We start from the raw sequence: 26011 nt of genomic DNA on the forward strand, positions 1-26011 counted from the left end.
ATTCTCGAGTTTGTTTTCCTCCCCACTGTTTCCTGAACCAGCACCTCCAATAAAATACCCTCTTTGGATCAGTCACGCCCACAATGTAATTATTTCTTCAGTACTTATTTCTTTGTCTTTATGCCTTCTCTATGAATTTTTTCATAAATATGGTTTGTGAAACTGTGAACTCCTACAGAAAATAAGACTATTTTCTTAGTAGGCTCCTGAAAAGCCCCAACCCTGATATTCTAAACAAAACTATGTTTAACAGGCTGTGCTCCTTACTGAGAAAGTTACATACCTCAGAATAGACTTGTGAACTCCTTGATTTATCCAAAAATCATCAGTGGTGGAAACTATATCTTAATTCTCTGCATCTCCCAGGCACATATAAACTAAATAATTCAGCACACAGTTTCAAGGACAAATATCTGAGTTTAAAACTCAACATTTTCAGCAAAATAATATCAAAATTTGACTTTATATAATTTTCTTGTGTCCATTTTAATGGTATATAGAAACAACATGAACCACAGAAAGTGTCTAAATCCAATTTTAGGCAAGAAAAAAAAATTGGTCTTCCTATCACCTTGGATCAGTTACTCACAAGAAACAAAATTTATACATTTAAGTTTCATTTCATTTCATATTCTCTGAGCTCTTCTCACCAGCTAACTACCAGTTAGCACATGGTAGGAGCCAGGCACTCTGTTAAGCACTTTGTATGTACTATCATATTGAATTATACCATCATATTTAACTTTTGGAAGTGGTTTTTATTATTTTCAGTTTACTGATAAGAAAACTGAGGCTTAGTGAGGAAAACCACTTACTCAAAGTAAATCCCTAAGAAGTGGCAGAGTCACTTAAGCTCCAAAAATATAACAAGACAGAAAAATGGAATATTTGGTTCCTGAAACATTGACCCCTGGTGCTGAACATTTGATAGTTTTTTTTAGTCCATCTAGATAGACGAGGAGGGGAGTAGTAAAACATATGAATGAAAAAGTATAAAAAGAAGACAAGCCCTGGACAGTGTGGGTCAGTCGGTTAAGCATTGTCCTGAGCACCGAAAGGTCACCGGTTCAATTCCCGGTCAGGGCACATACCCGGGTTGTGGGTTCAATCCCGAGTCAGCGTGCATGTGGGGACAACATATTCATGTTTCTCTCCCTCTTTCACCCTCTTTCTCTAAAATCAATTTTTCAAAAACCAAGAAGACAAACCCAGGGTCAGAGGTCCAGCCTTGTTAGATCTGTTTGCTTGGCCAGCTCTGAGTCGGGGGGGGGCAGAGCTGTCCAAGCAAAAGACAGCCCCTCTTGCCATCAGAGCACAGAACTTGTGCAATCAGCAATTTCGTGTCAAATGTTTCATTTGATCCTTCAACAGCCTCGAGGGGTTGACGTATCTGTGGATATGTCACCTGGTAAAGCATTGACGACCAATGAAAATGAATAGCTGAATCCTGATTAGACATGAGAAAACTGGTTTGCCCAAGACCTCACAGCTAGCAAGTAGCCGCGCTGTATCTAAAACGCCGAGTGGCTGCCTATGACATCATGCAGTTCACTTCTAGTGACAGTGACTCCCTCCTTCCTAAGCACAGCCTTCCACTAAGAGGGTGGGTCTTTTGTTTGCATTAAGCCAGGATCCCCGTTAACCATACAGCTTTGTAACCGGAGGCCCTGAAGGGTTAACTATCTTTCCTAGTAGCACATTCCTCTTCAAAGCAGAGCCACAGCCGGTAGAATCAGCAAGGATAATATTTTTAAAGTCCAACAGCCCCAGGTTCCGATTCTAATCTTCCCATGGAACCTTGTACAGGCTATGGAACCTAATCACCTGCTTTGTCATCTGTGAGATGGAAGTAAGGATAATGCTTTCTTGATAGGCTTACTTTAAGAATTAAAGGTAGTTGCAAATATTCCATAGTATTGATCATGTGCCTCGCAGCAGGCCTGTAAGGTGAATAGAGTGCTGTTTTTCTAACAGATAAGAGCAAGAGGCAGATCGGTTAATTAACTCGCTCAACATTCCATAACAGTAAATGAGTTTATCGCCAACCCCAGACTATATGGCTCAAAAGCATCACACTACTGTAAGATAATGCAAAGTACTTAGCAGAGGAACTGGACTGTATTTTTTAAAATGTATTTTTATTGATTTCAGAGAAAGGAAGAAAGAGAGAGAGAAACATCAGTTATGAGAGTCATTGATTGGCTGCCTCCTGCACACCCCCTACTGGGGGATTGAGCCCCAACCTGGGCAGGTGCCCTGACTGGGAATTGAACCCTGAGCTCCTGATTCATAGGTCGGCGCTCAACCACTGAGCAACACTGGCTGGGTGGAACTGGACTGTAAACACTCAATTCAGCTCCTTCCATCACACCATGCTTACCCAAGGAGTGACACTCCATAATATTCTGCAGAGTGGCACAGCCACATAGCTCAGTCCCTAGTTAAGTGCAATGTGCTGCAGAAAATCAGTTTTCCTGGGAGGCAATAAACAATGATAGCAAAAGCCATCATTCATTCTTCCTCTGTCCAAAACACCCCAATCTCAGGAACCTCGGGGTAGATGAGCTCTCCAGAGGATAAATAAAAAATTATTAGAAAGCAAATTGTATGTGATGGCAATAATCCAAGTACTAAACTATTTATAGCCTAAAAAAAGAAAAACACTTGTGGAAAAGGAACTTAAAAGTTCCAGAACAGTCCATTAAGTACAATTGTGTGTGGTTTCTGACAATAATTTTTAAACTATCTTAAAGTCCTAAGTTTTCCCTAAGATGCCTCAATTCCAGATTCCATTTTGTAACTTACCTTTCCATTTAAATTGCATTCTTCTACCAAGTTACCAAATAGCTTACCTTCACCTTACTTCTCTTCAATCTCCAATACTTATTTGAAAATTATTTATTTCTGGTTTGGAAGATAATGGAAACATAACCATGGGTGGGTTTTACTAGGAAACTGGAAAAGAGTCTCCCAAGTGGAGACTCCAAGAAAATTACTATGTAACTCAGTAGCTTTTGTGATAAGTAGCTGATCAAGCTACTCTTCAGCTTTCAAGGTTAATCTTGTTTTTAAGTTTTATGAACAGATAAAATTGTCCCCACCTTGCTGGAAGAGTTACAGTCCATGTTACAGGTTAGCTTGTGAAAACGAGAGTATATTCAGGTTAGAGTAATTTGTGTGCTTGTGACCCGATGCAGTTAATAAAGACTAGAAACACAGTATGACACTATTTTTAGCCTTATTATTTGGGCAAAACTTACACAAATGGCTCCAAGTGTGATTTTAGATTCTTATAGATAGTCTTAAAACAAAATGACTAATTATTATCTCATTTATATCTTGTTTTCCTTCAGAAACAAATAGCAGGCACCTTTTCATTTCTCCTATATTATCTGTTCAACCTAATTTCTACCCCAGCTGAAATCTTATTTCTTTTCTTTGATAGCATAATTGTTTCCATGGCAACAATAAAAGATGTGAGAGTATTCTCTGCTGCAGGTGAAAATAATCATAACATATTGATAAACCATCTTAAGGTACCATTTTCATGTAAATGACCTTATGACAGAGAGAGAGAGAGAGAGAGGAAGAGAGAGAGAGAGAGGCAAACAAAGTGGCATTCAGAAAGCAGAAGTGCTAGGAATTAAACATTTTTCAATATTTTCAGTGATAAAGAAAACATTCAGGTCAAACTGAGAGAGAATATCAGACAACCATGCCTCTTGATTAGATATTGTAAATAACAAATATTTCTTTAAAATTTACGGAGGAACAAAGGTAAAAAGCTTCCTATTTCAGGAGTACAATCAATTGATTCAGTGCCTCTGTCCCCACATTCTTTGGGGATAAAGTCAAGTACATGGAGATAAAAAATAAATGATTCTGTAGCTTGTCCACAGTACAAAAATGAGAGAATCTATAGGTAGAGGCTTCTAGACAACGTTCACAAATTTAAATTAAAAAAATAAAGTTTGGACACTGAAATGAAAGGGGCTATCACCTTAACACACACCAACTTCATTTACTATCAGCTTTTAAGCAATCATTGTCTCTTGTGGGACTGGTGACTGTTGGTACCAGCAAGCGAAATATGCTGGGGGGGGGGGGGTCAGGAGGGCATGAATAAGTGAGCAGTGAATCTGCCCCATTTGGGGCCTGACTGAAGCTCAGAGAACAACACTGATGAGCCCAAAGGCAAGGAACTGAATGAAGTGGGTCCTGGAGAAGGTCTGACCTCTGAGCCCCTTAGGCCCCTGGAAGGGGCGAGTGCATCTGTGATGTCCCAAGTGAGACGCAGAGTCTTTCTGGTTTCTAAGATTTGAAAATGGGCCGATTGCCTTCTCCTCACCTCTCAAGTTAGGAGAAGACAAGGAGGGGGCTTCGAGGTGCCCTCTTATGACTTGGAAGGGGGTCAACCACCTACCAGCTGCTGCATCATTGAACACACAGCTGCCTCCTGCCACCTTGGCTATCTTTCACGTAAAGGGAGAGAAAACACAAATGACCAATATCTGAAATGAAAGAGATCAATCTAGAGTCTATAAACCTTAAAAAGACAATAAGAGCATATTTTTAAAAATGCAGTGCCAATAAACTTAGGCCGAAATTGATAAATACCCTAAATTACGAAAACCTTCAGGAAAAACAGACCACCATAATATTAATATCTAAATATTAACTGTTAAATAAATAAATTCATAATTTTAAAACTTCCCTCAAAGAAAACTCTAGGCTTGAGTGAAGTCTTCATTTCTGAATTCTATCAAACATTTAAAGAAGAAAGAATACAACCTCACACGACTTTTTCCAAATATAACAAAGAAGGGAATACATTATAATACATTTTACAAGGTCAGTGTAACTCATATCTAAACCTAACATGAGCAGTACAAAAATCCTAGAGCTACCAGCATAGATAACCAGGAACATCAAATGCTTCGGCCACCTAGGACCAGGAACAAGGTAATGACACCCATTCTCACCGCTGCTGTTCAGCATCGAACTGAAGTCATATCAAGTGCAGCAAAGCAAGAAAAAAATCAAAGGCACAAGGAATTAAAAGGAAGAAGGAAAACAATCTCTAGTCACAGATGACATGATTATCCACTTAGTACATCTTAAGGCAGCTACTAGAACAAATAACGAAATTTATTCAGGTTGCATGATATAAGGTTAGCAGGCCACAAAATCAGTTTGAGTCCTTCAATATTAGCAACAAACAATTGGAAAATAAAATTAAGGAAACAATACCATCAAAAAATTTAAAGACTGAGGGATAAATTTAATGAAAGAGTCACAAGGTCTGTACACTAAACAAAATACTGTTAACAGAAACTAAAGACAACTTAAGTAAACGGAAAGACACAAATGCAGAAAGAATTGAAAGAATTATAGGGAGATATTACATGCAAATCTATGACAATTAATTTGAAAAGCTGGTGGGAAGGAATCATTGTTAGTGAAATACAAAAGTTATTAGCATCAACCAAATGAAAACTTTTATTGAGGAAAAGGAAACTTTGAGGGGAAAAAAAGAAACTTTTATTGAGCAATTTCTATAGAAGTGAACAGAAAGTAAGATCCATCAAGTATTTTCATACCTGAGGTCTATTCGACCTTTAAAGAATATAATGTATACTATTCCGGACCACAGAAAACATGGAAAGCTCCCCAATTTTATGTAAAGCTAGCATAAATTAAATATCAAATCTTGATTGAAATAGATCAATCTCACTTAGGAAATGCAAAAATTCTATCTAAAATATTAACAAATAGAATCCAACTACATATCAATAAAAGCCCCGAACTAAGTAAGGTTTATTCTAGGCATCCAAGGAGAGGTTTGAGTTAGAAGAACTATCATCATAATTTAGTGTTTCAGCAAATTGAGGGAAAACAACTCCTACGATAGATGCTCAAACAACGCTTGATCATATTAACAGCCAATCTCAATAAAAATCTTTAGGTATGCTAAGAAAAGGTAACCGTTGAAATATTTATAAACCAAAAGTCAAGAGTATTCTCAGTGCCAAAATGATAGAAAGAATCCAATAAAACCGAGGAACTAAGTAGAGATCATGGTATCGCTATATAATCAATATTAGTTTAGAAAGTCTAGTGAAAACAATGAGATAAGAAAATTAGTATTTGGTATAAATATTAAAAATGAGGACATAAAACTACCCCTGTTTTACTGATTATATGATTATGTAATTAAATAGCCTAGAGAGTTTAAACAGAGAAAAAAGCTATGAGTATTGATAAGGGAATTTGTGGAATGGCTGGATACCAGGCAAGCGGACTAAAATCAATTCTTCTCAAGTAACATATGCTCTTAGAAAACGAGAGAGGAGAAGACATTCCTTTTAAAATACCAATATAAACTGAGTTGAACAAGAAAGGCATAGAACCTATGAGATCTATGGATCTTAATCTTCTTAACCTTTGACCAGGATATAGTTTAATTTGGGGGAGAAAAAAATATTTCACAAAATTACTCCCCAAACTGGGTATTCATTCTGAAAAAATTAAAATAAGAATCCTATCTCATGTCATATACAAAATACAGGTAAAGTGTTATATATAAATATAATTTTAATGTTTTATCAAGACTTCCTGGGAAGACCTAGACAGAAGCTGATGAAAAAACTGCTTTGTGGTAGAAGATGCTATAAATAAAGACAGTAAACAAATAATAGATTTAGAAAACATGTTTGTATTACAAATGACAGATGAGGGTTTAAAAGCTATAATTATATGACAAAAGCTTTAAAAATTGACAAGAAACAGACAACAGCTTAAGAGGAAAGTGAGCAACAAATATAAATAAGCAATTCACAGATGAACAGATCCGAACAACAAAGATATATATTTACATTCACTAATGGGGAAATGGAAACTGTTAACAATAGACCGTCTTAAACCTATTAGACTGGCAATAATTTTAAATAGTGGTAATATTGTCAGTGGGGATATGTGGAAAACTTATTTTCTACATTGCTGGTGGAAATGTAAATGGCTACAACTCCTTTAGAAAGCAATCTGGCAACATTTATTAAGATTAAAAATACATAAACTTTTGACCAAGCAATCTCTCTCCTGGGTATACATCCCATAGAAATATAACCATCAGTAAATAAAAATATGTGAGCCCAGATGTTTACTGCAGCACTCCAAGTTGACAAAAATGGGTACACAAAGAGATACATTATATTAATCTATAGGACACAATATTCTTCAGATAATTCAGAAAATTTAGGTAATCCACAGAACACAAATATTATTGTTTATATCTGCTAACCTGGAGGGGTTTCCAAAAGCAATTAGTGAGAAAAGTAAGATGACCTTCTCCAAAAAAATGTGTATAGTATAGTTTCACTTTTGCAGAGCAAACAGTGACACAAGCATATACATATGTGTGCATATATATTATGTGTACATGTTTACATGTGAGATCTGGTTTGATAATCATCAGGGACATTACAGAACAATACATATAAGACTACACGAGTTAAAGGGATTTACATCTGCTTATTTTTACACTACTTCAAGTGTTTGGAGTAGGAGAGGCAAATATGGGAGGAAGGAAAAAGACAGTAGGGACCAAAAGAACAAACAAAAAAGGAAATACTATTTTAAAATAAGAATATTATGATCATCTCATCGACATAAATTGATAAGTTTGTGTGTATACACACATTTTCTGGCCCTCATGGGCAATATATAGCTACATGTATTGAGTGTGCTTTTCTATACACTTTGTATGTACTAACTTATTTAACCTTTACAACAACCCCATGAGGTTCAAACTACCACTATCCTCATTTAACAAACGAGAAAACTAAGAGGTTAAATGACTTTCTCAAAGTTGCAGGGCTGTTGAGCTCCAGGGCTTGGATTTGAACTCAAGCAGTGCAACCCTGAAGCCTTGCTCTTAACCACTAGATATACTGGCTCCTAACCAATTTATGTCCAGGTCATATCATTAAGCCAAATACACACTCGCAATGTAATGGATATAATATGATTTTATTTCAGTACAAAAAGAAACTCCTATAGGTATGTATATTTGTTCGAGCAAGAAGAAAGGTGTAGAAGTCTAGTCTGCAGGCTGTTAACTTATGAGCTCTGGTAGGTGAGAATGGATATTACAGACAACAGTGGGACAATTCGCTATATATAATCATCGAGTCTCTTAAATAGTATAAAAATTTATGAATCACTGAGATTTTTTTCTCATTTAGGACTCTTTAATACTTAAGTAACATTTGTTCAGTGGGGATTTCAGGCATGAAAAGCTTTATGAGGCGGTGCAAAGGTAAGATTTTGAGAAGTCAGAAGAATACCGTGAGAAAAAGCTGAGGGCAGAAAACCACAAGTCATCTTCCAAATGTATTTTGCTTGGGGAACCTGGCCTAGCACAAGCATTTTTGTATGAAAGCAGTGTTAGTACACCTGAAGTTGCATAGGTTTGTATGGCCTTGAATGCCAGGGTTGGGAGCACTTTATTCTCTGAGCATGTGGACTGTGCACCTGCAACGCTGGGCCTCTTAAAATTGTGAACTAACACTACGAGGAGCTGACGGTGAATGCTGTGCAGACACCTGACACAGCCTCCTAACTTTGGCTCCAACTTGCAAGCCCTCGACCAAATATTGGCCCCATCCAGAGATTGCTTTAGTCCATGTGGCCTGTCCTCTGATCCAAAGAAGGAGCCCACGGGGTGTCAGGGCAGGGCTGTGCCTGCAGAAGTCCTCTCCCATCAAGTGCCTCTACCTGCTTCAGAAAGCTCATGCCATGGCTACTTAGCCACAAAGGGGCCACATTCCCTTTCTCCTGCCCACTCTGACTAGAAAACTCCCCAGAGCTGCATCCAAGGCAGCAGGAGTGGGTATAGTAAATGGGAAATAAAACAAAACCAATAAAACAGAGCATAAAATTTAGAGTCAGCTATCTGGGATCAAGCATAACATCCCTGCCATGAATCAACAACTTCTCTCATCTAAATTTTCTCACCTAGAAAACAGAGTGCCTTGCAAACTAAACACCGTTTTGTTAGATTTATAATTGTTTTCAATCACTCCCATTAGTAAAACAGATGTCGAAACAAATCTAGAAATTTGATGCTTATTAAAATACACTTGCTGGTTGATGGACTTTAGCTGTAATACATACCCTTAGATGCCAAGTCTGTAACACAGACAGGCTCACTGACGAGGGACTCAACTATTGACTGTAAGTGCTGTGGAGTCATTTAACCTAAAATATTGTCATGTCTCTCCATTCTCAAAATGCGTCACTGTAACTGAATTTAAAACTATGAAATAATATTAAAGTGATGTACTGATGGCCAGGGGACAGATATTAAAAGGTGATTCATTGAAGGGTCACTGAACTGACTTGTTCAGCTCTGCACAGCTGGGTAATACAGCAGGAATTCTCTTTGTCAAATAGGGGTACCTAGAAAGATGTCTTTGTAATAGAGGGCTGGCTGGAGTCCAAAGAGCCCACGTATTTCCAAGGATAAATTTTCACCCTAATCTAACCGTAAAGAAAAAAATATATACAACAAAAAATACAAACTAAGCCTAAGAAAAAGTTCATACAGTATAAAGTTGATCACTTGAAAGGGATTTTCACAGTTATTTCACAAGGCTCACATTTTAGGGTCACTTCCTTCAGTTTAAAAATCTCTGGGCTGTGGAAAGTCATGTGTAAACAACCATACTATTCATGCCTGAATACTGTGCGACTGAGCTCTTTCCTTCCACTCCTAGTAATTCTTGTTTACCCACGGGACTCTACCCCATTGATAAAGCCACTTCCAGACTCACAGCCTCCGGGAAGGAAAGAAGGGCAAAGAAGTAAATCACTAATTTTGGAGTTTCAAAAACCAAAGTCTTTATGTAAACATAAAGTTGGGAAAATAGGAATGTATAAAATCCAAGGTGTTTTGCGTTGTTTTTTTTTGGTTTTCTATTGTAGAGCACATAAAGGTTACCTGGGCTGGAAAAGGAGAGAAAAATCAGCGAGGGGAAGAGAGATTAGATGCTCCTAAATCCTTGTGAAGGGGCCCATACCCTCCCTGACCCTGGGCCAAGGCTGGGGGAGGGGGGTGCATATCCCAGGCAGGTTTGGGGATTCCAGCAAAGCCTGAAACCTGCAACTTGCTTCTCAGACCCCAGTAAGGCAGCAAGCACATTCCTTTAAAATGCATTATGCCCCGCTCAGCAAGGTGGTACTTGAGTAGCAATGACTGCATATGATATCCTGCCCAAAGGGGACTGAAAGAGCGTCAGAGACTCTCCTGTGGACCCAGAATGCACAAGGAACACATTTTTGGTGTCTCCTGAGAGGGGCTCAGAAATTGCCAAGCAGACTTGAAGAGGCCTGATGTTTAAGACAAGGAAGACACAATCTGTGAGGTCTCAGTGACCAGAAATGACACAGTAAATGCTACTAAGGCAGATGTCAAAAGATCCATGCCAAGGATATGAACCTCAGAAAGCTCCAGAACCTAGAAGCAAACCCGGGATTTGGGAGGAACACTGAATTGACTGAAAAGACCCTGAAACAATGGAAGAAAGCCCAAATTGATCAAGATTAAACTTCTAGCAAGTAAAATAGGAAACTTGAAACGAAAGTTGAGTTTAAACATTCAGGTTTATAGGCTGAGAATCATAAGCATTTCACATGACTACCTCAAGCATACCTTTTTCACTGTCCAAAGATAGATGACAATTTCTGTAAAGTTAAAAATATGTTCTTAATAGCCAATAACCAACTATCATCTCTCAATGAAAATATACATTCTGTTGTTGTTGTTTTTTTAAAAAAGGGTCATTTAAAATCATTGAAATGATTAAGTCAAGTCTTTTCATCACTATCAAAGTGTGTTTCCTTGCCCGGCTTGTGTGGCTCAGTGGTTGAGCATAGACCTATGATCCAGGAGATCGAGGTTCAATTCCCGCTCAGGGCACATGCCTGGGTTGTGGGCTTGATCCCCAGCAGGGGGCATGCAGGAGGCAGCTGATCAATGACTCTCTCATCACTGATGCTTCTATCTCTCTTTCCCTCTTCCTTCCTTTCTCTGAAATCAGTAAAGATATATTTTTTTAAAAATGTGTTTGCTTATGGGCAGACTAGGAGACTGATTATAAAATGAAATTAAGAGGTGATGTCCTGTGTATGACATTTTAATTGAGAATTCTTCAATCCCGATTATTTGTTTGAGTGAATGTGATTAGGAACAAAGAATAAAGTAGAAAGCAAACTTTCTGGAATTCATGCATCCGACTAAGTGCATCTTGCAGTAATCACACTGGATAAGCCGCTAAAATCTAAGGGTATTAATCCGGAAAATGTTTTTGGAACCTCTCTTTTGAAGTTGGCTTCTGAGATGGTGTATGAACCCCACAAGAAAGTAAGTGTCTTCACTAGGTCTTAGGCAATTTACAAGCAATTCAAGAAACAGGTCTAAATGCTTTTGTAGTCAGACTTTACCTTTCATTATTAATATTTCAAAGCTTGATACACTTATTCAATAAATTTGATCCCAAACATTATTAATGGTGTGAACAGCACAAAATCATCCTTAAAGGATGTCGTTGAAAATATCCAAAACAACACACTTTTGAAGAAATCACAAACTACCAAAGGATTGGTAGATGGTAGAAAATGCAAACTCATCCAACAAGGGAGAAAAAGACAGTTAATACTGTGAACTTTGACCAACAGGTGACTATTGGACTATGATGGCTCCTGTTGGACAAAATCCTCCGGGCTTCTTTTCTCCCAATTACAAATTGGCAAGAAACTGTGGTCTTCATTAGAAAAAGACAACAATAATATTGTGTCAAAAAAAGGAAGAAAATCATGACAGACAAATCCGTTGATGTGTTCTCCATGGAGATTCACCAAGCATACTGAAAAATAGAGACTGCAAGAAAAATGACCTATAGCATCTCTAAAATAAATCTCTTTAACAATCTTCCTTTCCCATCCCCCAAAAGAACCGCAGATAGTGTCTGAATGTTGCCTACTCTCAACTGTTAATGCCAACCGTATGGAAGGTGAATTAATTGAAATGTGTGTCCAAATGATGATTGGAAATGTTATTTTAATTCATATGTGCAGAGTGAGTTTTTAATATTTAACAAACATTAGTGCATTAGCACTGGCCAATCAGAACGGAGGCAACAACTAATGGGCACCAGCCGTTAACAAGTGACACTGTCATATTGAGCATCTCAGCCGAGGATTAGCCCTGCTCATCGGTGACTCTCAAGGGGAGAAAATAGCTCCTTTTTATATAGAAATCATTATTTTTCTTTACATAAAACAAAAAGTCTCTGATTGCAATCCATTTTGGGGGAAGGTATATACATTTCTTCAGAAAAGGCAAAAACAAATGGTAAGATTAAGTCATTTTATCTGCTCAGAAGACTTTAAAAGCAAAGTCATATCACTCTACTAGACAGAAAAGGGCTTCCTAAATTTTTATTATAAATATAAAAATTACATGGTGTCTAGTTTCTACCAGAGAAAACGATGCTATATCTAGTAGTAGAATAAAGAGAAAAGGGCTTTTTTTCATCAGCTACTTAGGACATAGAAGATTATACTCCAGAGAGCAACAAGCCTTTCTTAGATTGCTTTTCTCATGTTGAAAAAGAATGGAATGGAGTTCCACAAGTGCTTCTCAGACCAGGCCAGTTTTATCTCTCACTTACAGTAGTCCCTAACTCTAACTCTCTCTCCCTCCCTCCCTCCCTCCCTCTAATCTCTCATCTCTCGCCTCCCTCTCTGTCTCTGTCTCTGTCTCTGTCTCTCTATCTATATCTGTCTCTATCTCTGTGTCTCTCTGATTTTGCTCTTGACTCCTCCAATCCATTGTCCATACAGCAGTCAGATCTTTTAAAACCACATATCTGATCCCATCCCTTCCCTGCATAAAACTTTTTGAGATGTTTCTATTGCATTTGGACTAAAAGATCAGGTCCTTAGCATGACCACATGGTCCCGAATGATTGGTCCTGTGATTTCTCCTGCCTCATTTTGACCTCTCTCCCTTCCACCCACTGCCTTCCGGCCACACGAGACAGCTCTTGCTCCCTCTGGCTGTGCGCCTATACTGTCCCGTTGTCTTCCCGAGCCCTTTCCTACTTAGTCTTCAATTTCAGCTTAACTGCAGCTTTTAAGGAGGCCTTCCCTGAATCTCCAGTTAACTTATTTCTTGTCATTATGAATTCATGGATTGAAACATTTCAAGAATTTCAGTTTATTGCAATTATTATCCTACTCCAAATGTCCCAGTTTTAGCTAAAAGTACCCTTTTAAATTTGTTCCATAACCATGAATCAATAGCACAGCCCCATTAGTCTGGAGAGCTTCTTCACTCTGTGATACAATAAGATGGTCCACGTTCATCTTCTCATCAATTTTGATACATTTCTCAAAGCACTGAAGAGCTTAATTTTTTAAAGAAGTGTGTGGAAGTGTGAACTTAGGAGTCATTCCATTCTAGATGGGACCCTTAGTTCATTGATTGTGAGAGTTCACCACTGGGTCTAAACCATTGCTCTACCCCTCGGATCTTACTGTGAGCCCCTTGCACTTGACTGCTACCGGACTGGGCGAAACCCCTCCCAGTTTCAGCAGATGTTTTCAAACTGGCCTGCCACGCTTTTCAGTAATGACTGTTGAGCACTTTGAGTTTCTGGTTTTCTCCATGCAGACCTCGTCTTTTTAAAACTTCCATGTATACCTAGTACCCAACAGAGATATTAAATAAACAAGAGCAAATCCCATAAAGTTACATAATTATCATGTGTGCTATAAATGAAAAGTACATTATGCTGTGAAAGCAAGTAGTACTTTCAGTATTTTGCTCTTTTTGCACTTTCCCCTGTGTGGAAGAGCTTTCCCTTCTTTTCTCTCTAACTCAAAGGTTGGGGTTCTGTGGCAGATACCCAGACCCATTTCCCCTTCTTCCTGGGACCCCAGGCACACGTATTACCTAAGAAGTTATTGGGGTCTCCTTGAGTGAGCATCCAAGTGTGGGGAAGGACTAGCCTCACAGGGCATTTCTTTTAAAAGACCGTGAGATACAAAAATCAAATTGCTTTTAAAACTGGGTCCCATCCAGCCAGGAGCGGCTCAGCGGTTGAGCACAACTTAGGATCCAGGAGATCACAGTTCGATCCCTGGTCAGGGAACATGCCGGGGTTGGGGGCTCGATCCCCCGTAGGGGGCGTACAGGAGGTAGCCGATCAACGATGACTCTCTCATCATTGATGTTTCTATCTCTCTCTTCCTTTCCCTTCCTCTCTCTGAAATCAATAAAGATATATTTAAGAAACCAAAAAACAAAAGACATTGGGTCTTATGAATCCTAAGTGCTCAATTTACCATTTATATGTATTATCCCAGAGCCTGACTAGCACCCCTTATTTACACCAAATCTTCTTCTACCATTAGTAAACAACCTTATTTCTACTACTGTCTATTATAACTTAATGTTTTAAAAAATTTTTTTTATTCTTCTCTTACAGTTGACATTCAACATTATATTAGTTTCAGGTGTACAGCATAGTGGTTAGACATTCATAGAACTTACGAAGTGCACCCCCAATAAGTCTCATACCCCCCTGACACCATACATAGCTTTTACATTATTGACTATATTCCCTATGCTGTACTTTACATCCTCATGACAATTTTGTAACTGCCATTAAACTGTATGGACAGTATTCCAAAAAAAATTAAAAACAGAACTAACATATTACCCAGCAATCCCACTTCTGGGTATTTATCTGAAGAAATCCAAAACACTAATTTAAAAAGACATATGCATCCCTATGTTCACTGGCAGCATTATTTACAATGGCCAAGGTATGGAAGCAACTCATGTGTCCATGGATAGATGGTTGGATAAAAAAGATGTGATATATATATATATATATATATCACATCTTTTTTATCATCACACAATGGGATATTTGGTCAATGCTTTTATCAAACCATTTGTTTCAGAAAGCTAGACTATCTTGTCTGTGCAGGCACAAATCCTTAATTCCTCAATCCATTCACTGTCTTACCAGTTTGATCTCTCCCTCTTTCTGGTTCCCTCTTATCAAGATAAAAATTGAGCTTAAATTTTCTTGTGACTAAAATATAAACTTTCCTATTAAACTCTCTCTCTCTTTCTCTCTCTCCTACCCCCACCAAACATAAAAAATATTAGTATAATTTTTATTTTTTCCTTTCCTATCAACACCACTGCACTTTCCTCAACACCTCAACCGGCCTTCTGCTGCCAACACTAATTTGAAATTATCATCTTAACTACCAATCCAAAGGACACTTTTTAGCCTTTTTTCTGTTCTTATTTGTACATCACTATGACATTTGGTAACAGCTGCTTGTTCTCTCAAAAATCCCTCTTTGTTCCAAAGACCATTTATTCCTAGATTACCACCTATGGCCCTGCTCGTTCTCAGATTCCTTATTGGCTCTACTTTTTCGATCTGCCCATTACAAACCGATGTCACCCAGTAATAAATCCCCACCTCTTCTAAACCACTTACCTTACCACATCTATGGATTTCACTGATGATTCTGAATTTTTACCTCCAACTTTAGAGTCATATTTCCAATGACAGAAGGGACACCTTCAACCAACTATCCTTCTGACACCTCAAACTCAATACAATCTGAAGCTTGCTTTCTTCTACTCAGCATATCCATTTAACTCATTCAATAAGCATTTATTAAGCTCTACTATATACCAAGATTGTTATAGGTACAACAGTGAATTAAATAGGAAAAAAATTTCTGCACCTGTGGAGCATTCGGTTCAGTTATAAGGTTACATGCAGAGTTATCTGCCCAAAAGTCCAGAACCTTATAGTTTGTGTATAAGCCTGCATTTTATGTGGCTCAGAAATCTCAAGCTGAAAAGCTTAAATTCTGTAGCACAGGATCTGAAGCCACTGAAAAATCACTCCATAGAGTGGCAGCCACAGCCCAGTTCACACAAAGGTCTACTGCAGGAAGTTAATCCTTGCAAAGTGAATAATTTGAGAATGTAAAATTCAGGAGTCCAGTATACAGAAGAGAACCCAGAGACTTAGAGCACCTGGGAAACCAGAGATAAGAGGAAAAATGGAAAGGAACTTTAAACTAGTTCTGTTTAAAATGACCAATGAGAGGTTTAGTAACTTACCTAAGGTACCCAGCTGGCAAGTTCAAACCAGGCAATCTAATTGCAGAGGTCACTTTAATAACCATCGTATTGTGGTACACTGACTGCTCACATTGTTTCTGCAATAAAAAGGTTGACATCTACCATACCAGTCTTCCTTGTCCTAATCTCAGAAGTTTAGAACTTTCTTCCCTAAACTGATATCCTTATATTTGGCATCACAGTACCATCAAAGCAACCTACAACCGTAACATAGGAAAATAGAAAGATAAATATAGGTTTCCACTAACTCTGGAAAATTCATCTCTCTGTGGAACATGCCTATTATACTCCTCAGAATAGACATGGAAACGCTAAACACACTCTCATCAGTTTATGGGAAAATTACCAGATGGACTCCTTGTATAAACATAACCTCATGACAGGAAGGTGGGGATGAGAGGAGATCCTGGCTGGATGTGATTTTGTAATTTACATCATATATGGATTATCATGTTAAACAATTTTCTGACACAGCCTCACTGAATTTTATGGAATTATGTGTTCGACTTGTGTGGTTTTTTTAATATAAGCTTTAGATTACCACCCTCTAGATGGAACAGCATTGTGGCAAAGCTGATCGCTAATTTCTCCCTGTTAAAATAACACTTTGTTAGCTTCTTTACATTCTGAGAATCAGGAAGGAGAATTTTTGATATTTTATGAGGCCAGCATTACCCTGACACAAAAGCAATAGAAAGGCAGTACAAGAAAAGGAAATTACAGCCCAATACCTCTCATGCACATATATGTAAAAATCCTCAAGAAGTATTGGCAGATTTAATCTAACAACAAAACAAACAAACAAAACACACACACACACACACACACACACACACACACACAAAACACCCTCACAACCAAGTGGAATTAATCCTGGAAATGTAAGGTTAGTTTAACATTCAAAATGTAATCAGTATGATCCATCATATTAACACACTGTCAGAGAAAACCCACCTGATTATATAAATAGATGCAGAAAAGGGATTTTAAAAAGTTAAAGTCCATTCATAATAAAAACTCTCATTAAACTACATCATATGATTATAACAATTATAGTATAAGGAAACTTTCTTAACCTGATAAAATATGTTTATAAAAATATTTATAGCTAACACCATATTTAATATTGAAGATTAAATCTTTTTCCCTAAAATCAAGAACAAGTCAAAGAGGTTTGTTCTCACCACTCCTATTCAACATAGTACTAAAAGCCCTAGTGAATATAGTGAATAAATAAAGGTAAAAATGAAAAGCACCTATGTAGGAAAGGAAGACATCAAACTGTCTGTTCATAGGCTGTGTGATCTACATAGAAAACCTAAATAATTTCCAGAAAAAAGTCCTAGAACTAAAAGATAAGGTTAGCAAATTTGCAAGACACATGACAATACACAAAAACAACTTAACATGTATCTATATACAAGCAATAAAAACTGGAAACAAATTTTTTAAAATTACCATTGATAATAGCTCCAAAAAATGAAATACTTAGGTACAAATCCATCAAAAAATATGCAGAATATGTATGATAAAAACTACAAAAATAAAACTGTTGGAGGAAAAAATCAAAGAAGAGCTAAATAAGTGGATTGGACAACTTGAATATCATTATGATGTCAACTCTCCCCAAATTGCTTTATAGATTTAACACTTATCCCAATAAAAATCCCAGCAGGCCTTTTGTAGATACTGTCAAGCTGATTTAAAATTTATATGAAAAGGCAAAGGACATAGAAAACAACTCAGAGAGAAGAACAAATTTAGAGGACTCACACTACCTGAAATCATGACTTACTGTGTAGCTATATTAATCAAGACAATATGGTATTAATGAAAGTATACACACATAAATTATTGAGACAAAATAAAGAATTCAGAAATAAGTCTGAAAAAATATAGCCAACTGATTTTTAATACAAGAGCAAAGACAATTTTATGAATAAAACATAATCTTTTCCACAAATGGTGCTGAAACAACTGGGAATTCATATGCAAAAAAGTATATATACTTCAACCCACACCTCATACCTTATGAAAAACATTAACTCAAAGCAGATAATGGACCCAAATGTAAAACATAAAATTATAAATGTTCTGAAAAATAACAAAAGAAAACCCTTATGAGTTTGTGTTAAGAAAAGAATTTTTAGATACAACACTAAGAACTTGACCCGTGTGAGAGAAAAACACATCAATTGTACCTCATAATAACTAAAATCTGTGTCTCTATGAAAGATAATTAAGAAAATAAAAGAAAAACTCACTAAAATACCTTTTAATCATAAATTCAACAAAGGACTTATACCCATAATTTAAAAAGAATTCTCAAAACCAATAATAAGAAAACAAATATCCAGTAAAAAAAAATGGACAAGTGACTTGAACAGACATTTCACTAAATAAGATATTCAGATTGAAAATTATTACATGAAAAGATACCATTTAAAACCACAGTGAGCTCTCATTACATGCTTATTACAATGGCTAAGATTTTTTTTTTTAATCTGACAATCACAAGTGCTGACAAGGAGGCAGAGTAACTAGAACTTTCATACATTGCTGGTGGGAATGCAAAATGGTAAAGTCACTCTGGAAAACAGTGTGGCAGTTCCTTATAAAGCTAAATGTACCTTTGCCACATGACCTGGAATCCTACTTGTAGGCAATCATTTACCCTACAAAAATGAAAACTTACATCCACACAGAAAACTAGGTTTAGAGCACATTGTGCTTAGAGCAGCAATGTTAATAATCACCCCAAACTGGAAACAGCCTTAATGTTCTTCATTGGTGAATAGAGTCAACAAACTCTGGTACAATAAAATTCTGCCCAGCGGTATGATAGAAAAGACACCATGGATGAATTGCAAGTGCATTCCCCAAAGTGAAAGAAAACAGACTCAAAAGGTTGCAAACCGTATAATTTCACTTATATCACATTTTAGAAAAGGCAAAACTATAGAGACAGAAAACAAGTAAGTGGTCCCAGAAGTTAAGAATGGGAGAGGTTTCAACTGCAAAGGGGCAGCATGAGTGAATATTTGGGGACTCAAGGGGCTGTTCTGTATGTTGATTGTGGTGGTGGTTACAAGGCTCTATATATTATGGAAATTCACAGAACGAGGCACACAAAAATTAGTGAATTTTATTTTATATATTTTAAAAATAATTATGTAGATATATATCAAAAATTTGCTTTCTGTGAGCAGACTATATCACCCTGAAGGAGTGGGAATCTTGTATACCTTTTTTTTGAAAATAAATTGAAACTTAAAAATATGGAGAAGAAAAACCAAGGATGTTTTCAGGGTCACACTACTCAGAACTCTAAAATCTCAAGGTGTGAAAAGTTGCTGGTTGCTTTTCCACATGAGTGTTCAATTCATCTTGACCTCTGACTTCAGGTTTCAAAAGAACAAAAACAGCGTAATGGAAACAAAACACTTCAGCATCATACTATTTAATGACCTGTAATTACAGCTCTCTTAGCTCAGCTGCACTTAGTCTAAACTTAGAGCCTATTTCTCTCACAGGAGAAAAAAATAATAAGGCTAATATAGCCTGAGCAGTGCTCATACACAAAAAGAACTTCTCTAAGTTTTATTCTATTCAAATCACAATGTATCAAAGCCCTCTATTGCACGATTTCCTCTTTATGCCAACGTTCTCACAAAATGTTACCAACCAAAAGTATTCTACAGAACATGCAGCAATGTTAAGGTTTTCAATGAAAAGAATATTAATAACTAAGCTAAAAAATATTGCACAGATAAAGCTACTCGTATGAAAAAATCAACATATTTCATTTTAAAATCACCTAGTGGATAACTTGTGTGAGATATTTGGACTCTGCTACTATATAAATTTCTGTTGGTCTTATACCTGTAAATTGTGGTTCCTGATGGCCAAAATCTTCAGTCACACTAAGGAAGACTTCTGATTATTACACCAAAATCAACCCGTATAACCACACCCTAAGGTTAAAAATCTATGCTTAAGATCTAGTTTATTAGCCTTTGAAGAGACATGGATCAGAGTTTTACTGGTGTCACTTGGTTAAAATGTCATATAATATGACATAATGTTATAGCATAGCATAGCATAGCATAGCATAGCATAGCATAGCATAGCATAGCATAGCATAGTATATATTATGTGTATGTGTAAAATATATAAATAATATGGAATATATATAATACAATTGTTCAGAGCCATGTCATTTCAGGCAAGAAAGGTGGCCAAGAGTGCAATGGTGGCCTTGACTCCTCTGTAAAACTAAAAATTTAAATGAATAAATATGAACACCTTTACTCTCTTGAAGTGTCTGGGAGATACTGATAGTAGAGAAGACAGAGAAATCGAGACCCTCAGGTTTTCCTGCACACCTGACTGAGGTTGAAGCTTGTTGCACTGTATCTTTTGCGTGTGTCTGGTTGGACCTCTGTGGTTGATGGTACAATACAAAGTAAGAGTTAAAGGCGCCTATTAAAACATGAAAGGACGAGGTGAATCATATATTTTTGGATAGAAATCAGAGATGGTCATAAAATCATTAGACAAATTATACTAGATCAAAGTCTCATTACTTCATATTCAACTTTCTCCTTAGACATTTCTGCTTAAACTCTGGGTTTATTTTTCATATAACGTAGCAAATGAAGAAAATGCAACATCCCTCTCTACTTCAAAGTGAGAAAAAATGAAATAATATAGGTGGAAATGTTTTGACACAAAATGGCACTATATACATGCAAGATAATATTTTCTTTAATAGCCACTGAGAGTGTCAATTCTTTTCTTTAATCGACAATCTCCCAAATACATAGCAACTTTCTATATAATAAATTAACAGCTAGATTGTTATTTCCTACCTGTGATGTGTAAACATTTCTTAAACCAGTTTAAGAAGTAGAATGGTGGTTCCTCCAAGTGTTTTGCACTTACACCAAATGGACACAATAAATCAAATCATCGAGAACTCCACCCACATAAATCTTCGGCTTTTGCAAGCACCATAGAAAGATGTCATAGGAAATATTTTGAAGATGAACATTTTCAGTTCCCAAACTCTCAAAAAGCCATTCATTTCTGCTGAGAATTACTTCACTGATTACAGAGGGTTTCTTAAGATGATTAGACACAGGATGAAAGGGGAAATTAATAAACGATAGCCACTCCAGTGTTTCCACTGCCTTAATCATGGAGGACTGTAAAACAGTCAATCAAACTGATATCATCTCCTAACACATCTAAAACATCTTTAAGGAAACCTCACTTTTTCCAATTCAGACATTCTGATTGCCTTACAAATTCTTCTACTGCACATATAGTAGCTTTGCTTTACAGTTTTCTTACATTAGGAGCCCACTAGGTGAAGAATAGATATTTCTATTGAGTTACATCTTTGAATAGTGTCTAGCACAATCTAAGAACATAGCTTATGTTAAACAGCTATAATTAATAAAACCAAAAAGTTAGAAAGGTCATGTCATTTAGCCATTTATCAACTACTCTCGATAGGCCAAGCTATTGATATAAATTATCTTTTAACCTTTACAATAATTCTATGACAGAAAAATTATTAACCCAGTTTCATACATGAGGAACCAGACACTTGGAGTTTAAGTAACTTGCTCAGGGTCATGCATTTTATAAGTGGGGGACCTGGAATGCCAATTCTGTCTGACTCAAAATATAGGGTGCCCCAAAAATATGTAAACACACGCTTTGAATAATTATAAAGGCAATATTTATTAAAATGCATTTCACTTTCAAAATTGAGCTATCAGCTGTTAAGGTGTGTATACGTTACACAGGGGGGATACCCTGTATTTGCTTTTCCCTCTGTGATGAACCTTGTCATCTACCAGTGGTAGGAAGCTCATTCCTCTTGACACAACAAATCTTTGGACAGTTCTGACAGATCTTTCTAATGTTGAACAACTAACTAGAAAAATATTTACAACATGTCATAAAAATTCATGTTATCATTTGTCATCAGTAACCACATCCTGAACCTGCTGGGGGGTCTAAGTCTACATTTTCCTTTGAAGATAATCCTCAAAGTCTTAATCATACTATCATACAATTACTTACTTGGCTTTCATATTATAATCACATGCCTTCCCTTTCCTTAAAAAGAAAAAACCTTAAGACTTTGTTAATGTTGCATCATTTCTTGATTGAGGTCCCAGAGTTTTGCATAATAAATCCAGATGATTTTTGCTTGAAAAAGTGTTCACGCAGGCAATATCAACCAACCTCCTAATTTTGAAAAGAACTTCCAAGTGATTCCTGTAGAATATCTTGTTCTAATTAAATCTACCTAGATAAATTACCTATAAAATATACCTCTAAGTAGGAGACTAAAGTGAACTGTTAAGGGATAAATTAAGCTTATCCATATATTATATGTGATTATCCAAAAGTGTTTTACCTTGGTGATAACTGTTGCTTAGTTACAGCTTCTGTCTGTTCCTACCCAAAGGATCCCACCACCCTTCTACTAAGATGCAACAAAACCACGTGCACAGCATTCTTGCTTCATACTTGTAATAGCCTAAAGACGTGCTCAGTTTAACAAGTATCTATGGCAAGTGATCTAAAAGAAAATTAAAGTATTAGAAAGGTGTTATCTGACATTGTAGAAGATGGAGATGGTATCTAATGAATTTACCTTACCTCTTCAGCTCTCTCCCACTCAACACATTTCTCCATATTTTCTGCTTCTCTCCTCCAGAAATACTTGGCTTGACTCCAAGAGTCTCTTCATACACATGCTCTTATTTTATTTTCCTGCCCCTGACACCTAAAAAATGAGCTCCCCCATTTCAGGGTTTGGTCAGTGTCTTGGTTTATCCATCAATCCTCAGCAGAGGGGGCTCCAAAATTGCTAATTCCAAGTCCCAATGCCACAAACTAGTGCCTGGATATTACATGCTGATTAGAAATAAGCTGATATTTTATATACTGAATTGTTCCAGAAACCTTATATCTCTTCAAATAAACAATAAGCTTGACAAACTCTTATTTTATTTCAAAAGAAAAACAACCAAGAATAGAAATCAATTAGAATTTAATACAATATAACCTCATAATTATACAGAATTATTAAACAGAATTCAATCATACGGATAAATTTGCAAAGTAAAATCCTGATATGAAATGATAACTGTACAATCAGGATATTTGTCCTATTACCCACACCAGCATACACTCAACACTCAAAAACTACCTATGAAGTATGTACTCTATGCCAGGCACTGAAGATGGGCTTAGCTAGTTAATATTTACATACGGTTATGCTGCTGATGAGCTCGATTCACATTCTAAGACCACAACAATATTCCTATGACCTACAAGTCTTATAGAGATATCTAAACAATTTTCAAACAAAATGACTTGCTAAATAAATATGAAAATGTAAAAATAAAAAAGGTCTTAGTTCCCAAGTTTTAGTTTAAAGTCGCATACATTTTCCTCCCCATTTCCAAGATTCCAAGCCATCTCTACCCCACTACACAAATACGATTCGTTGAGGAAATAGTTAATATTCTCTCTAAGTAAATTGCAAAGAATATGTGTCAATCTATATATGAAAAAAATTACTACAGGATCAAGCATAGCATGAAACCAAAGTAAACATAGTTTAAATGACCAGAATCCAAATGCAATGGAATTTATAGATACTTATGTTGATCCATTTCGCATTGCCAGGGTAATACATCACACAATTAAAGGCTAACATAATATGCCTATGATATAAAATGTGCCCACATCTACATGAAATTTATTTCAGGGTTGCAAGGTCATGGAAAAAAATCATTAACTAACCCTCTGTTGGAACCACCCAATGAGTTTAATTATAGACTTGCCTATAATGAAGACTCCCTGGATCAAGCACTTGCTTGGAGATCTACTTTGCATACTCTAGAAATTGTGAAAACAAATCAGATAGTTGATTATTGCTGAGATACTCACAGTAGAAGTTCCTTTTTGCTCGTGGGTTCATCATTTGGGGATGTTTTCATCAGGAGTCATCATGCCTTTGATCTTTAATGCCGTTCTTCCTCCAAGGTTTCTTGTCCGTAATTCCCCAAACAGAGTCACTTGTACTAACAAGCCATCGTCCCATACTGTTTCCTTGCTTGCGTGAATGTTCCCCTATAGATCGAGTTCCTGTCCAGAAACACTCAAAAATGAACACACGCTGCTGAAGGCGAGTGCAATGCGCTCCTCAAAGACTCTGCTTTTGCAGTTGGGTTCCGGGAGAAATTCCCTGGCTGAAATGAGGAACTATATCCCAGGGATCCCAGAGAACTTAAAAGACTGAAGTTCCTTCCTTAGGAATGAGCAGATCAAAACTGCCAGCCTCATTTATTCTCACTAGTTTACGGGTCAAGTACTATTACCCACGAAGCACCCATGTACTGTGTGCAGCCTGCAGACCCTCCCAATTGCCAGAGTAACAATATCCCGACTACATTTTAAAATCGGGCTTAGTATGCTTTGAAGTACATAATGTTTTCCATTCCTGAAAGGACAAAGAGATCTACATTGTCAAAGTTTATTTTTAAGCTCATGTGCTTGCTAAGTGCAGTGGCGAACAGGCTTTCCGTGCCTGTAGTACCATTGCTGGAACCTATTAATGCGAACAGATGAATCGCTGGCTTGGTTCCACATAGGCTTTTATTCCACCACTACCCCTTTTCCTAACCTTATCTAAATTGCATTGACTATCATTTTTTAAATCAAGAAGGCTATCAGTTTTTCTAAGCTTGCTTGTTTTAATTTTATCAGTACAGAAGCCATGCAAGAAAGGCAAATGAGAGGAAGTTTTCAAGTAGCTTTTGCTGACATAAGAAAGTCAGTAATTAGAGGTAGATTCTGTTTCTGGATGAAGTTTGAGGGATATGTGGAGACAGGAAAAATGGCAAGTTTTAAATAAAAGAGATAAAGATAAAGGATGGAAGAGGGAGTGAGAAAGAGAAGACAGGAAATAAGAAGAGAGAGGGAGAGGGATGTCTTGACTATTGACAATAATTCTTCACATATTTTCTTATTGTTGGGGAAGCAAATTGCTCTGGTTTGTATAACCCCCTACCGGTCTGCTCAACCCACCAAAATTAGCCCACATGTCATCTGATACCAGACTAAGACTCATGGAAACACATTATTGCTCTATTAAAGCCATAACAAAATACCACTGAGCAGTGAGCATTAGGTGGGAGGGTGGCCCCGAGGTAATACAATCCGTGTTATAGAATTTCTAGCCCAAATTTTAAACATCTGGTTTTGATATGATAATAAATGTGATAATGTACATTAAATGCCGGTATTCAAGTAACATAATCCTTCCGTCTGACTAAAACAATGCATGCTTTTCAAATCACATAAGAGAGAGAGATTAGATGGATAGACACTTGTATTTGTGCATATACCGAAATGACCCTCCTGGGCACAAACATACATGTATACATACCCAGCAATAGCACAGAAACTATCAGTTGCCTTTCTAGAAATAAAGTATGTTTTCACTGAACTCCTCCTGTGCTCCCTTTTCAGGATGTCCTTTTGCACAATCGCACTACTTTGTAGGAGAACTGAGATTGAGGGAAATGGAAAGGGAATGTGAAAAATACTACTAGTAATTGGACCAGACAGAGATGTGAGCCCCTGACCTTTGCTTCATTAGTACCATCTCATGCTTTAATCTGATGAACTACCCTGCCACTGGCGACTGGAAAAATAAATGAAATTGGATTA

The 26011-nt window shown here is 36.9% G+C and overlaps 1 protein-coding gene across 1 annotated transcript in view; it reads right to left on the bottom strand.

The window, feature by feature from the left end:
• KCNK2 (potassium two pore domain channel subfamily K member 2) overlaps nucleotides 1-24463 on the bottom strand; it is a 136642-nt gene extending 112179 nt beyond the window's left edge. The window contains exon 1 of the mRNA XM_016224668.2: nucleotides 24227-24463. Within this exon, the coding sequence (XP_016080154.1) occupies nucleotides 24227-24260 (34 nt within the window). The 5' untranslated portion in view covers nucleotides 24261-24463. The remainder of the gene's footprint in view (nucleotides 1-24226) is intronic.
• Between the last annotated feature and the right edge of the window lie 1548 nt (nucleotides 24464-26011).

This window comes from Miniopterus natalensis, chromosome 19 (assembly GCF_054644295.1).
Source record: "Miniopterus natalensis isolate mMinNat1 chromosome 19, mMinNat1.hap1, whole genome shotgun sequence".
Classification (NCBI taxonomy): domain Eukaryota; kingdom Metazoa; phylum Chordata; class Mammalia; order Chiroptera; family Miniopteridae; genus Miniopterus; species Miniopterus natalensis.